Genomic DNA, 13,471 nt, shown 5'->3' on the forward strand with positions numbered 1-13,471 from the left:
ATGGGCCCCTCTGTGCCAGCTTTCACAGTGGGTATACAATGGGCTCCTCTGTGCCAGCTTTCACAGTGGGTGTACAGTGGGTGTACAATGGGCCCCTCTGTGCCAGCTTTCACCGTGGGTGTACAGTGGGTGTACAATGGGCCCCTCTGTGCCAGCTTTCACAGTGGGTGTACAATGGGTGTACAATGGGCCCCTCTGTGCCAGCTTTCACAGTGGGTGTACAGTGGGTGTACAATGGGCCCCTCTGTGCCAGCTTTCACAGTGGGTGTACTTTTAGTGGGGTTGCAGAGACTCCTTCCTGGAGGCAGCAAAGGGCCCCTGCATGTCCTTTGGGATTTTCAGTATTTCTGCACTGTTTTATCCCTGATCCGCTGCCCATGGAAACAAGAGGTGCAAATGTACCTGGACATGTTGTAGGTTTGCAGCTCATACTCAGATCTGGAAGGAAACTACACAGGTAATGTCTCTTGCAAAATGAACTATAGGGTCCCTATTAAAGGGCCGTGTACTTTGCAGCTACCCCCAATATGAACTAGGAGCGTGCATTCAAAAGTTTACAAGAAAACACCATTCTAAACATGAACGTCAGTTTCCCTGTGCAATTGTCATTGTAGGGCAGTTCTTGTTCCCAGGCCTTCACTTGCTGCCAGCTAAAGAAACTACAAACAGAGCCCCCTGCTACCTCTACCACTCCCACCCTGTGTGGCACAGCGGGACTTCTGTCCGGCCCCTGATCTCACTATCAGTGGGGACCTTTTCTGTCAGTGATCATTTGTTGCCTCACAGGCATTCTTGGCTGACATGGATGGTCCTTTGCAATTTATTTCAAGCCCTTGTCTTCCATTCAGAGGTTAACTCTTGTGCTGGCAGTGTAAGGCAGACCCCAGCATAGCACTGAAAAATTACAGGGACATATTACATATGTTAAACTTGAGATCCTCTGCCATGGTGGGGGAGCAGGTTAAAAAAAAATCTATTCTTAAATGCTGAAACGTTTTACAAGCTGAGTCCTGCAGTTCTTTTGCTGGGCACCTTATAGAATTTCAGGTACAGGGATAATCGAGAAGGGGGTGTGGCTTAAGGCTTTCATCAGTGGCACTAGGAAAGGGTCCCTAGAAGGGGGTGTGGCTTAAGGCTTTCATCAGTGGCACTAGGAAAGGGTCCCTAGAAGGGGGTGTGGCTTAAGGCTTTCATCAGTGGCACTAGGAAAGGGTCCCTAGAAGGGGGTGTGGCTTAAGGCTTTAATCAGTGGCACTAGGAAAGGGTCCCTAGAAGGGGGTGTGGCTTAAGGCTTTCATCAGTGGCACTAGGAAACCACGGAGGTTCCTTGCAGAATTTCTCTGAGACTCCTGGCCTCCATGGCTGAAATCCTTCCTCGTGGTCTGTTCAGCTTCAGCTGTCATACACAATAGTATGGGACATTCAGAAGGGAAAATTGCAATAACAGCACGCAAATGGAAAGGAAATCAGGGTTAAAAAATGCAAGCAGCGTGGGAAAGGCTATGGGGCAGGTAATAAACGGTTCATGCCAGCGTTAATTACCTCACTTTTTGTAGCTGAAAGCGAATAGCACTACCTTCTCCAAATGCAATGAAAGCAAATCAGATTCTGTTGGTATAAAAAAGAAACTGCAAGGGGTGGGCAATTAAGTTTCTCCCTCCCTGTCCTGGCTATAGATTTTGTATGCATCCAACTTATTTACTGGTATTGGATTTAAGAAGTTTCTCCACTTTTGAAAATGTAGTCCTTTTTACAAAACTGTGCCCATTAGGACACGTCTGCAAGCTTCCCGGTGTAAAAGAGAAACTTGCTTTCCCAGCATATCTGAGGCCTCCGCCTGCACTATGAGAATTGTGCTCTGATCTTACCTTCCTGCTGCTTTGCACAGCCGCGTTCCACATGGGGCAGGATATGGATGGTGCCACAATCTGTAAAAAAAAAAAAAGAGCTCCTTACGTCCTGCACAATAATTAGGGAACCCAGAGGTCAGGAAGAGATTCCCTTGCAGTCCCATGGACATTAGAGCATCCATGAGAAATGTGCATCCTCTGCCCCAATGACCAGCACAAAGCACCACACATGGTGAGGAGGTAAACCAATGCAGAAGTCTGGGCAATGTTTGCCATCAAGCCAGTTACGCAGTCCTACGAATTGTACAAGATCATCAGGGGGATTCTTTTTCATCTTTCCTCTCTCCTGAGAGATCTAGGGATGGAGAAACAATTCATTTCGTGCCTCTGCCTTGCAAAAGCTGTTCTCTTGGAATGACAACAAACCAGCAGGTAACCAACGCTAGGCAAAGCTGTCATGTTACTTCTGCCTCCAGAGGTGCTATGGTGATCACCATGCGTAGCAGGCAGTACCACAAGATGCCCAGAATGTGTTTGCATCACTAAAAGCATTGCTTCCCTGGAGAATGGTATACTGAAGGCTCTGGTGTCCATTACTGCTCTTCAGAGGATGAAGGGCTCAGGTTTCATTACTGGTGTTATGGTGGTGATGACATTCAGGACATTTTGATAAGCTTATGAATAATGACTTTTCGAGAACTCTCTGATCTATCTGAGACTTTTAGATAGGCTAATAAAAATTCATTGCAACCCCGCTCCCCACCTAAGAAAAATCCATAGGTATGTGTAGAATCCTGGAGGGGACAGTAAAATTGCATAATAAGTACTGCAAGATGGAATAAGCAATTTCTGGAGGATTTTATGCATCAATAGAGATTTATTACACTTAAAAAAACTTTCACAAGAAACAGACCCACTTGGAAAATCTCCAGCCCATTCTGATTTCCATATCTGTAGACATTGTGGCCTGTGAAATTAAAGTCCAGATGTCTAGGGTCTCTCTGGGCTGTGGCGCCTATCATTCTGTTGTCCTACATGTGCGTTGGAGGTCACACAGATCCCTTCTTCAGATGTGAAGGGAACTATATGGGCCTCAAAACCTCCTGTTCTACAACAGCCCTTTGGTGTTGCGGCCTGAAAGGACGCCTGTTGTTCTCCAGTCCTAACATGGCTATGACAACTCTGCCTTCCAAATTCATCCCTCTACCAATGATCATCCTCATATTGCTTCTGCTCAACACACTCAGGCCTTCTACTCGGCAACTGTGTGTGTTCTTGCACTGGCGTGCCTATCTGTAGTGGAAAACTTGTGACATTGTTCTGTAGCTCTGTTGATTTGCACATTAGAGAAAGAGAATGTATATAATATCCAATATCATGCAACTTTTTCATAACAGCCTTCAGTTACAGAAAAGCACCGCCACCCATTCCACCACGAATCTTATCCAAGCCTCTGATCTCAGTCACTGCTCAGAGCAGCACAGAATCCACCCATGAAACGTACCTGCACAAGGAGGCCACCAGGCTGCACTCCTGGTCCACAGAGGCTAAAGGGCACTGCAACTCCACCGAGAGCTTGGAGAACACGAAAGTGAGGGGAATGTCCTTGGATCTGTCTTCTGTCAAGCACAGAGCTTCCCCCAAGCCTATCACTGTGATCCCCAAAGCTGTCCCATTGCGAGAAGACCAGAAGGTTGAAGTAAGGCAGAAGAAGTGGCGACCATCTGTTGGCGTCCAGGTATGTTACTGTGAAACGCTTGAGACTGATTTTCTGAACACTAACTCGGTTAGAACATGTGTTATTGTAGCTGTGTTACATTATCCTGGTACAAACTTGTCATTAGTACCCCGACAGATGTAAATCAAATGAGCAACATTATATTAAATGAAATAATAATTTACAAAGGAGAGCAAAAATAATCCCCAAAGTATTCAAGACTTATATAATGAAGAAACTGATACCTAGTGATCCTGTAAGGATAGAGAAGGGGAGAACTGAATATGGAGTTAGCATCAAGACAAGCAGGGATTTCAAATGACTTTGGGTGCGATTCAGTTATGAAAGGTTACTAACGATAGAACATGAACCTGGATTGCAGCTATGAAATCTCAGATACAACTCTGCCCTGTGGGCAGCCTTTCTTACATCATTGTAAGAAATTATTGATACCAGTACCTTGACCCAGAATAGATGCAATAGCTAGGTATGTAAAGAGGACCAATCCGAACCTCTTAACTTCTTCTTATTGTCGGCATCCCAGAGTTGACTTTCAGTCATGGATAAATGCAGTTTTTAGGAAATAACAGTTACAAGACCTGAAAGTAAAACCATAATCCACCAAACAGTAAGCACTATTGTTACGCTCTGACACCTTTTTATTAAAGCAACTAAAAAGACATTGTAGCAGCTGAACTCACAGATCTCACAGGCCTCTTCTTCATAGGATCATGACCTGTGCGCTCTCAAAAGTTCTTGCACTACAATCTTTTTTTTTTTCCAATGGTTTCAATGGTCCTAAAGGTAGGACAGTCCACAAAACCTCTGCTTTTCTCCTGGACCAATAATTCTCACCTGGCAATAGAGCGTCCTGACAAGGTGGCATTGGCTAATTCTTTTCAGACTAATAGTGAACCAGCTTTGGGACCCATCATAGCAGCTTGGGTTTTACTGGGAGTTCCCAAACTTAAGTAAATTGTTAGAGAAGGGAACCCCCAGTCCTGACTGGCTACTGACTTGCTCACAAGAGTATTATCCCCCTGATAACATCCAGAGACTGGAACTGGAGCCAGATTGCCTTTCCTGGCATTCTTCTTCATTGTGGAATTTGTCTTAGAATAACCATCTGAACCCTGGGTCCCTACTTTATATCAGTAATCTGTGTGGGGGTATATGTTTGGGGGGTAATTCTATGGCTGAGAACGGTTGTTACATTGATTATCATTTTTATAATAATATTTTGTATTTGTGAACTGCTCTGGCCAGGTTTGCTATCTGTTGTGTATAAATATGTATACACCCATGCGCACATGGGTGTATACATATTTATACACATATATATTGACCTTTCACTAGTCTTTATGGTTCTTATCTTCCTAATAACACCATCTGTGTCTGTCTTTATTGCTAAATTCAGAGAAGCAGCAAGACTCTTGTTGTTAAAGAGTAGCCCTGGGATGATTTCTTCTCTCTTATGTCACTTCTAGGTTGAGACCATCTCAGACTCTGATGCAGAAAGCAAGAGACAGCGGGAGTTTCACTCCATTGGGGTACAGGTGGAGGACGGTAAAAGGTAATCCTGGCTTTGAACTGGGCAGGAGGAGCAGTTGATGTCATTATAGGGTGGGCCCTTTTGATTCAGTGTTCACCATCGCTCCCTCCATAAGAAGTGTGCAGTGGTGCAGATGTGTAGAACACACACACACACACAGGTCCGTACTCACACTCAGCCTATCCATGACAACTGATATTTGAGCTTGATAAAATGCATGTAGCAACTTTCACCTGTTGCTTAGCTTTTAATTCTTAAAAGAGGACAGCAAGCAGACAAACAGGACAATATTAGCAGGCCTGCAGATACACAGAAGGATAAATCTGTGTGGGGAGACAGCAGGACCCACCACAGAGACATCTGAATGCAGAAAGCGACAACCGACTACAGAGACAGTGAGGGAGAAGACACGGTGACAATAGGATGCAGACGGAGATACTGACAGTGACAGTAGGCCACCGAGAAAGAACATAACAGAGAGAGGGACAGCAGGGTATGGATTCTGAGAGTGAGGGTAGGAGGCAGTGCAGACACCCAGATTGACAGCAGGACACAGACTCAGACACCGAGGGTGAGGGCAGGATGCAGACAGCCACAGAAGCATCCACCAGTCTCTCTTCTTTCCTTTGACATCCCTCATTTTCCCATGGGGACATGGTCCTCGTTCACGCTTGCCTCACGCCTCCTCCAATCTGGGAAGGTCCATGGGGTTCCGGTCACCATGGTAACAGAGCCTGGAGTAGGCAGTGCTGGCCCTGGCCCTGGCTCTCTCATCTTTCCTGCCACACCTGCTGGCTCTGCGTTCGAGTTTACTTTGCACCAAGGATATCCTGACTCCAAGCACCACAGGCTTGATGTATTGTCATCCAAATGTGCACAGTAAAACTAAAACCGGTTCTTTGTGCACATCCTGAAAAGCAGCCTGGCTCAGTGCTCCCCTCGAACTGGGAGGGGAGCCCTGGAGGATACAGACTGCAGCCCATTCAGAACCTAGCAAGGGATTTTGGCCCTCCCAGGCACTTGATTTATTTAATTTCTAGTATAAATCATCCCGCCAGTTTACCTGTGAATGCCCGCGTGCCCTTACCTATGTCCACCTAGCATGGAAATCCACGGGCAGGGAGACTGGAGTGTTCCACTGTCAGCACATGCGGAGGGGAGAAGGAACTGGAGAAAATAAGAAGAGGGAACACAAAATCTGTCCTTTCAGTTTGCTTCCTGCTTTAGAAAGGCAGTTTCTCACAGGGCTCATTTATTTCAAGCTGGGACTGAAATGTATTTATTCTGATGAAACTATAGAGCAAGAAAGTAGCTGTCAGCTTTCTGAGTAAGATGCTCTGCCCAGTCCTTCTCCAGCACAATCCGCTATCTAACAATACACAGGACTACAAATACCAGAATGCACGGGGGCTGAGGTGGAATTAGAAACGCCTCAGGTAATTTCTACAGAATCTATTCATAGACCCTGCATTTCTGGTGGCGGGGAAGCCTCACGTTATCATATTTTCACCTTCTGCCCTACAAGTGGCATTTAGATTTCCTTAAGAGTCCGAATGAGATCCAAATAGCTGATCCCAGGTAGAGGTGGGGACTGGGGAGTGAGTGTGTCTGCATTTATCCATTGGGAGCACAGCAGTCCTTTCTCTCAGCCTTTCTATCCGCTCTCCCTTGACTCTGTACTGCTTCACAAATGGTTTTTCAGTGCTGGCGATAAGTGCCAGACTGACAGCACTGAGTTGCAACACCCTGGCGCTAGGGGGAGCTACTGTAAACGGAAAAGGAGTAGTGTGTTAGCCCTCCTGCCTCCCAGAGAAGGAAACTGGGTGGTCCTGAAAGCATCCACGTAACCTTGAGTAGTGCATAATCCAGAGGAAGCAGATAAACTAACCTGCATCCCTGCCCCCTTCAAGCACCCCAGTGTGTAGTACAGGGCCACGCAGGAGCTCTGAGGAGAGGCCACATTCAGTCCTCATACCCCATCCAGGAGAGAGCTCAAGACTGTACCAGCACTGAGGATGACTGCACTTCGGGGGATATCTGTAAGATTTACTCAACGCACAATTAAACTCTGGGAATTTGTTGCCAGAGGATGTGGTTAGTGCAGTTAGTATAGCTGTGTTTAAAAAAGGATTGGATAAGTTCTTGGAGGAGAAGTCCATTACCTGCTATTAAGTTCACTTAGAGAATAGCCACTGCCATTAGCAATGGTTACATGGAATAGACTTAGTTTTTGGGTACCTGCCAGGTTCTTATGGCCTGGATTGGCCACTGTTGGAAACAGGATGCTGGGCTTGATGGACCCTTGGTCTGACCCAGTATGGCCTGTTCTTATGTTCTTATGATAGCGATGGGGGGAGTGCACTCCTGCGTGGAAACATGATTGCCTTCTGTTTCTCTCGGCAGGCGTGCCCGCTTCAAACGCTCTAACAGTGTGACGGCTGGAGTTCAGGCTGACCTGGAACTGGAGGGCTTCCCTGGGCTCTCAGTGCCCACAGAGGACAAAGCGCTGCAGTTTGGCCGCTCCTTCCAGAGGCACTCCTCGGAGCCCACGGAATCACCTCGGCAGTACTCTGTGTACAAGACCGTGCACACGCAGGGGCAGTGGGCTTACCGGGAAGACTACCAGATGCAGTACGACACCGTGGAAGTCCCTCCGCAGGAATCCTGGATGGACAGGACCTCCCGAAGCCTGCCAGATTCGGGCAGGGCCTCCCCTTGCCACCGAGATGGAGAGTGGTTCATCAAAATGCTGCAGGCTGAGGTGGACAGGATGGAGAGCTGGTGCCAGCAGATGGAACGAGAGGCAGAGGATTATGACCTCCCAGAGGAGAGTGAGTGCAAGTGATGATGCTCTTTTGGATTGCATAGAAAGGGAAAAGAATGGAGTGATTAGCAGCCTGAGTTATAAGGGCTGGTCCCACATTTTTGATTAAAGAAATGGCCAAGAATTTATGCAGTTTATTTCAGTTTTGAAGGGGTTTTTTGACAAGTTTTTAGTTCTTACCACATATGTAGCAAAATGTCCCACCGAGTAGCTTCAGAAAGTCGGGCAGAGGAGATTGGGCAGTGGCTGAAACGAGGGTGGAGATGAAGGAATGGGATAACCCGTGTTAACGTTAGGTGTAACCTGCATGGAGCGGCAGATGTTATATTAGATAAAGGCTTCCAGGTCATGTTCCCTACTTACTACACTCCCGGAGAGCTGGTATTGCTTGCTCCTCTCTCTCCGCAGTATCCCAGAGGTAATACTGAAAAGTAATCTGTATTCAGGCAACTGCAGGCAGACCAGGGCCACCTTGCCACAGATGTGTTTAAAGCAAGTAAGTGAAAATCAGTCCGAAATCCAGGCCCTGCTTGTGCTCTGCTGGCCCCATGTTATATCAGTACAAGCTTTGTGTATCGGACTTCCAGTGAGGCTGCAATGCTTGCCTCCGATATCCCACCTGGTTATAGTTTAATAGAAATTAATTGAAGGCAAGGTGTGTGTGCAATGTGAATAGCCGTCCCAAGTAGACAGGGTAATGTCCAAATTGTTCATTCAAGACAGCATTTATTTTTAAGCTTCCAAGCAAAATATAACGAAAATGCAGTCCCCCGATACAGTCATGTTTTGCCATAGGAGCTGCATTGGGAGGGACCCACAAAAGTGGATTCACATCAATTATTGGTTCACAAAATTAATTTTTTAAGTTATAGATTTGGCCACTAAGGTGTCCAAGCGCCATAGTGTGAGTTTAAACAGGTCAGAGAAAGACCCCAACTCCAGTTTTACTAGGGGGTCTTATAGGTAAGATAAGAGGTCCAAGCAAACTTCAAGACTGGCTTCCAAAGCAAAGGTGCCAAGCGCAGGTCCAGTGAATCTGTTTTTGTGGGTCCCTTCCCATCAGCCCTTATGGCCATGTAGGGGGTGTGCATTCTTGTTATACATTGCTTGGAAGCTTTCGAACTTTACCTTCATTTACATGTTATCTGTGTGCTCTTGTTTACTCCACAATAACTGTGCATAGTTAATAGAAAACATCATCTTCTGGTCTCAGATGCCCAAATGATGGCATATGCCCATTAGTATGGGAATCTGTGCTTAAAAACCCTAGCATGCCTTGGGATGAAGACTTTTTAAAGAAGGGTTGGTAAAAACTGATGCCCCAGTGGGTATGGAGCTCTCTGGGCATCCACCCCACCATTTAACACAGACCTCATCTGATGTGAGCTTGCTTTTTCTTTCTGTGTTTTGCCAGTCTTAGAAAGGATCCGCAGTGCGGTTGGCAGCGCTCAGCTCCTCATGTCACAGAAAGTGCAACAATTTTTCCGACTTTGTCAGCAAAACATGGTGAGTGTTTCTTCCAGTCCTGCGATTGTCATGAGCTGAGAGGCTGCTGAAAGTCACTGGTTGATAACCCTGACTTGAAATAGCTCTAATATGAACAAATGTTGGTGCCCAAACGTTTCTGCTCGGCAGTCTGGACTGGGCCTGATACAGATCTCCTACTAACTGGGCCAGGAAATGGGCCCGGCCGCCTTCACTTTGAGAGAGAGCTGCATCCCTTGCTTCCTTTCCAAGCTACAGGCCCTGCCGCCATGGGACCTAGTGTGGTGGCATCAATTGCACCTGCTGTCTGCAGCCTCTGTTGTCAATAAAGCTTCACACAGCAGGGACGATCTCTTTCGTACAGCACTGCACATACCAAGACAATCAGACAAGACAAATAAGCATTTGGTGAGAAGCGGGGAAACTCTTTAAAGTCTCATGATGGGTTAATAGGTGCAGTGGAATTGAAAACAGGGAATATTTATTTAATTGGGTAAAGCTGTAGGAATTGAATCTTTGCCTCCAAAAACTATGCATGAAAAACAGGAAAAGGGATGGGTAGCTGAGGGTGAGGGAGGGAGGGATTCTAGGAAGGAGCAGACTATCTGTCCACTACAAAGCACTTTCTCACGCCAGCTCAGATAATCCACTGCCCTATAAAACAAGCTAGAGCTTACATGAGAAACCTATAAGCAAAAACAGAGCATCAGAGAGTAAGTTAAACTGCCATTACAGAACAAGAAGTCATTGCAGTGAACTCAGCTTCACAGGCAGCACGTTTTAGGTGGTTAGGAAGTCCTGTAGGCTTCTCGTAAGTAGACACTGCATGGTACACGCCTCCTGCTCCCTCTCATGTTGGGTGCATTGTGTAAGAGTGCTTCAGAAAGGATGGGGATATAAAGCATTAGCATGCACAGTCTCTTCCCTCACCTCCTACTGTCCACAGGTGCCAGAAAGACAGCAGGCACTGTTTGCAGAAAATAAAAATACAAATGCAGAGCCTGGGCAATGTTCTGAACCCATTTGACATGTGTAAGTTTGTTTTCACCTGCATGAAATGGCTTCTTTATGATAAGATTTGCCATCCTGGATCAGATCAATGGTCCATCAAGCCCAGCATCCTGTTTCCCTCAGTGGCCAAGCTAGGTCACAAGAACCTGACAGGATCCCAAGGGGTAGTCAAATTCCAGGGATAAGAAGTGGATTTCCATAAAACCACCTTAATAATCATCCAATCTATGGACTTTTCCAATATATAAATGGGTACAAGATGAGCTAAATTCAGCAGGTTCTGGTCAATCACAAAAACTTTAATCTACTCACAACTAAAGAAAGGTGTCCTGCTAGGACTGCCCGGACAATTCAACCATCCACCTTCAAAATAATTTTTTAAAGAGTTATTTAGAAAAGCATATAAAACAAATAGGCATAACAGTCCAACCTGTTAATGTATAGGGAACCCAACAGCATGGCCGGTGTTTCACTAAGGATAGCTTTCTCAGGGGTAAAATGAAATGTATAATCCACTGCGACTGTTAGTGTTCAGAGCAGGACGTATGGTCTCACAGGAGTGTCTCAAGACTTGAGACACTCCTGTGAGAGTTCAGTTTACCCCTAATAATCCCAAGCATTTTGTTTGCTTCCTTGGCTGCTGCTGCACATTGAGCAGAAGATTTCAATGCATTATCAACAATGACACCTCGATCCTTTTCCCGAGTGGGAACCCCTAATGTGGAACCTCACATTGTGTAGCTATAATTTGGGTTACTCTTCCCTATGTGTATCACTTTGCACTTGTCTATATTAAATTTAATTTGCCATTTGGATGCTGTAGGGCAGCTCTAACTTAACTGATTAACTTAACTAGATAAGTATGAATATTGCTATTTATTTGGCTACATTAGCTGAATAAGTAGTGCTTACCCTGATCCATCCACTGCCTACCCATAACTTATCTGGCTAACTACTTATGGTGGCCACTGAGTGTAGCTGGATAAGTTGCTTCTTATTTGGCTAGGTGGCCTATGGTGACTTTATTGGGCTCAGATCTGTTCTCTTATCTTTTAACCAGTTCCCAACCCACAATAGGACACTGCCCCCTATCCCATGACTTTCTAATTTCCTAAGAAGTCTCGCATGAGGGACTTTGTCAAATGCTTTCTGGACATCCAGATTCACTATATCAGCTGGCTCACCTTTATCCACAGGTTTATTTATCCCTTTAAAAAATGTAGCAGATTGGTGAGGCAAGACTTCCCTTGGCTAAATCCATGTTGGGTTTGACCCATTAAACTGCACCTGTCTATATGTTCAGCAATTTTGTTCTTTATAATAGCTTCAGTCATTTTTCCTGGCACAGACTTCAGGCTCACCTGTCTGTAGTTTCCTGAATCACTCCTGGAACCCTTTTTAAAAATTGGCATTATGTTGTGTTAAATTAAGATTCTTAAGAGAGAATTTTTAGTGGGATATCAAATTAATCACTAAATGTCAGTGCAAATATGGGTTTTGGAGCATGACTGACTGAATGACCAACAAAACTAATGTAGCAACAACCATTATACAATAAGATGGCTAAGCTGGTGAGTCATAGCTTGGTTTGAATGTCATAGCACTCCATGTCTACATTAGCGGTAGGTCCTCAATTAGATGATTGTATGGATCACGCTTGTTGCTTGTTAAAATCTTATCTACACAGCACCTACTATTCAAAGGAGCCATCCTTCAGCTGCTAACACTAGACAGGAAGGAGCCCAGAGTGTGCAAAGTGATCTACACCTAGGTTAGGGCCTGTCTTGTAATTCCCATGTCAAAATGAACTTTGAGAATGTGAAGCGAATGGCACAGGTGCCCACCGTGTGCTGCTAACAGAAAGCAATGGATTTAGTGTAGAATGTGCTACGTCTCCAGTCCAACTGCTGAATTGTTTTCTGCTGTCCTCCTTCCTCAGGACCCCGGTGCATTCCCGCTCCCCACTTCCCAGGACCTGGCTGGCTTCTGGGACCTCTTACAGCTCTCTTTTGAGGATGTTGGCATGAAGTTTGCAGAGCTTCAGCAAATCAAGAACAATGGGTGGAAACTCCCAGAGCTGAAGGTAGAGGAGGAGGAGGAGGATTCCTAGTTTTTAGAGCGTTTATCTATAGTGCATGCAGGCTGTAAGGAAGGATCAAAATGTTTCATCTTGCAGAATATTTCTGTCACTAGAAACAGCAGCAAAGTATTGTTTTCTGTTCACAGTATCTTCCTTTTAGCAGGTTCCTTTTCTGGGTGCTGGTCCTCGCCTGGTAGACTCAGCTTGGGCAATTCTTTCTGCAGTCTTCCTGAGCCTTCCCCCCCCCCATCGAATGTCTCCTTGGCTAACGTGGCTGGCTGCCAGTCACCGGGTGCTTCTGCATGCTGATATCCTCAGATGCTGCAGCAGGATGTGGAATGTGGGGAAGGGGCTGGTTGCCATGGTTACGGGTTGCTAAGTTTGTCTAGGGATGTTTATGCAAAGCAGCCTGCTTACTACTGCCATCTTTTCAGTGGCTGTCATAAAGGTACAATACTTGGGTTTTCGATGCAGAGACCATGACTGCATGTTCCCATTTCGGGCTTATTGCCTTGGGATTTATTTTTTTTTTATATCCGTATGGTTGCCATAGTAATACCCCATCTCCTGCAGTTCTTATTATGTGGGTGATAGCATTTGAGAGTGTGGCTCCATCCCTTGGTTAAAGATAGAACAGAGGCTCTCAGACACGGGCTAAAGGAAACAATGCTGTATTTCAGGTTATGGCTACTGTGTTGCAGACCTTTCTCCTCCTTCTGTTAAGAGTCAGTTTTCAAAAGTGCAACTTGCCACATTGTTGCAAAGCTCATGAGCGAGTTTCCCTGCAGACTGTCCACCAGTTTGCAAAGGGTCATTGTGCCCTAGGAGCAAGGACCTGCAGAGGTAGACGCCTGCTGTTGCCGTGGATCCTTTTTCCATAATGTCTCTTCCGTCCTAACCCTGCCTCTAAACCTCTGCAGGTAAAAGGATGCATGTTGCTAATTCCTGGGAA

The 13,471-nt window shown here is 45.8% G+C and overlaps 1 protein-coding gene across 2 annotated transcripts in view; it reads left to right on the forward strand.

The window, feature by feature from the left end:
* The window catches only part of DLGAP3 (DLG associated protein 3), a 214,235-nt gene that overhangs the window by 199,363 nt on the left and 1,401 nt on the right, over positions 1-13,471 (forward strand). For both annotated transcript variants that reach the window (XM_029571884.1, XM_029571883.1), the window contains 5 exons: positions 3,248-3,588; positions 5,055-5,140; positions 7,523-7,950; positions 9,358-9,449; positions 12,379-12,522. In XM_029571884.1, the coding sequence (XP_029427744.1) occupies positions 3,248-3,588; positions 5,055-5,140; positions 7,523-7,950; positions 9,358-9,449; positions 12,379-12,522 (1,091 nt within the window). The remainder of the gene's footprint in view (positions 1-3,247; positions 3,589-5,054; positions 5,141-7,522; positions 7,951-9,357; positions 9,450-12,378; positions 12,523-13,471) is intronic.

This window comes from Rhinatrema bivittatum, chromosome 11, assembly GCF_901001135.1.
Source record: "Rhinatrema bivittatum chromosome 11, aRhiBiv1.1, whole genome shotgun sequence".
Taxonomy (NCBI): domain Eukaryota; kingdom Metazoa; phylum Chordata; class Amphibia; order Gymnophiona; family Rhinatrematidae; genus Rhinatrema; species Rhinatrema bivittatum.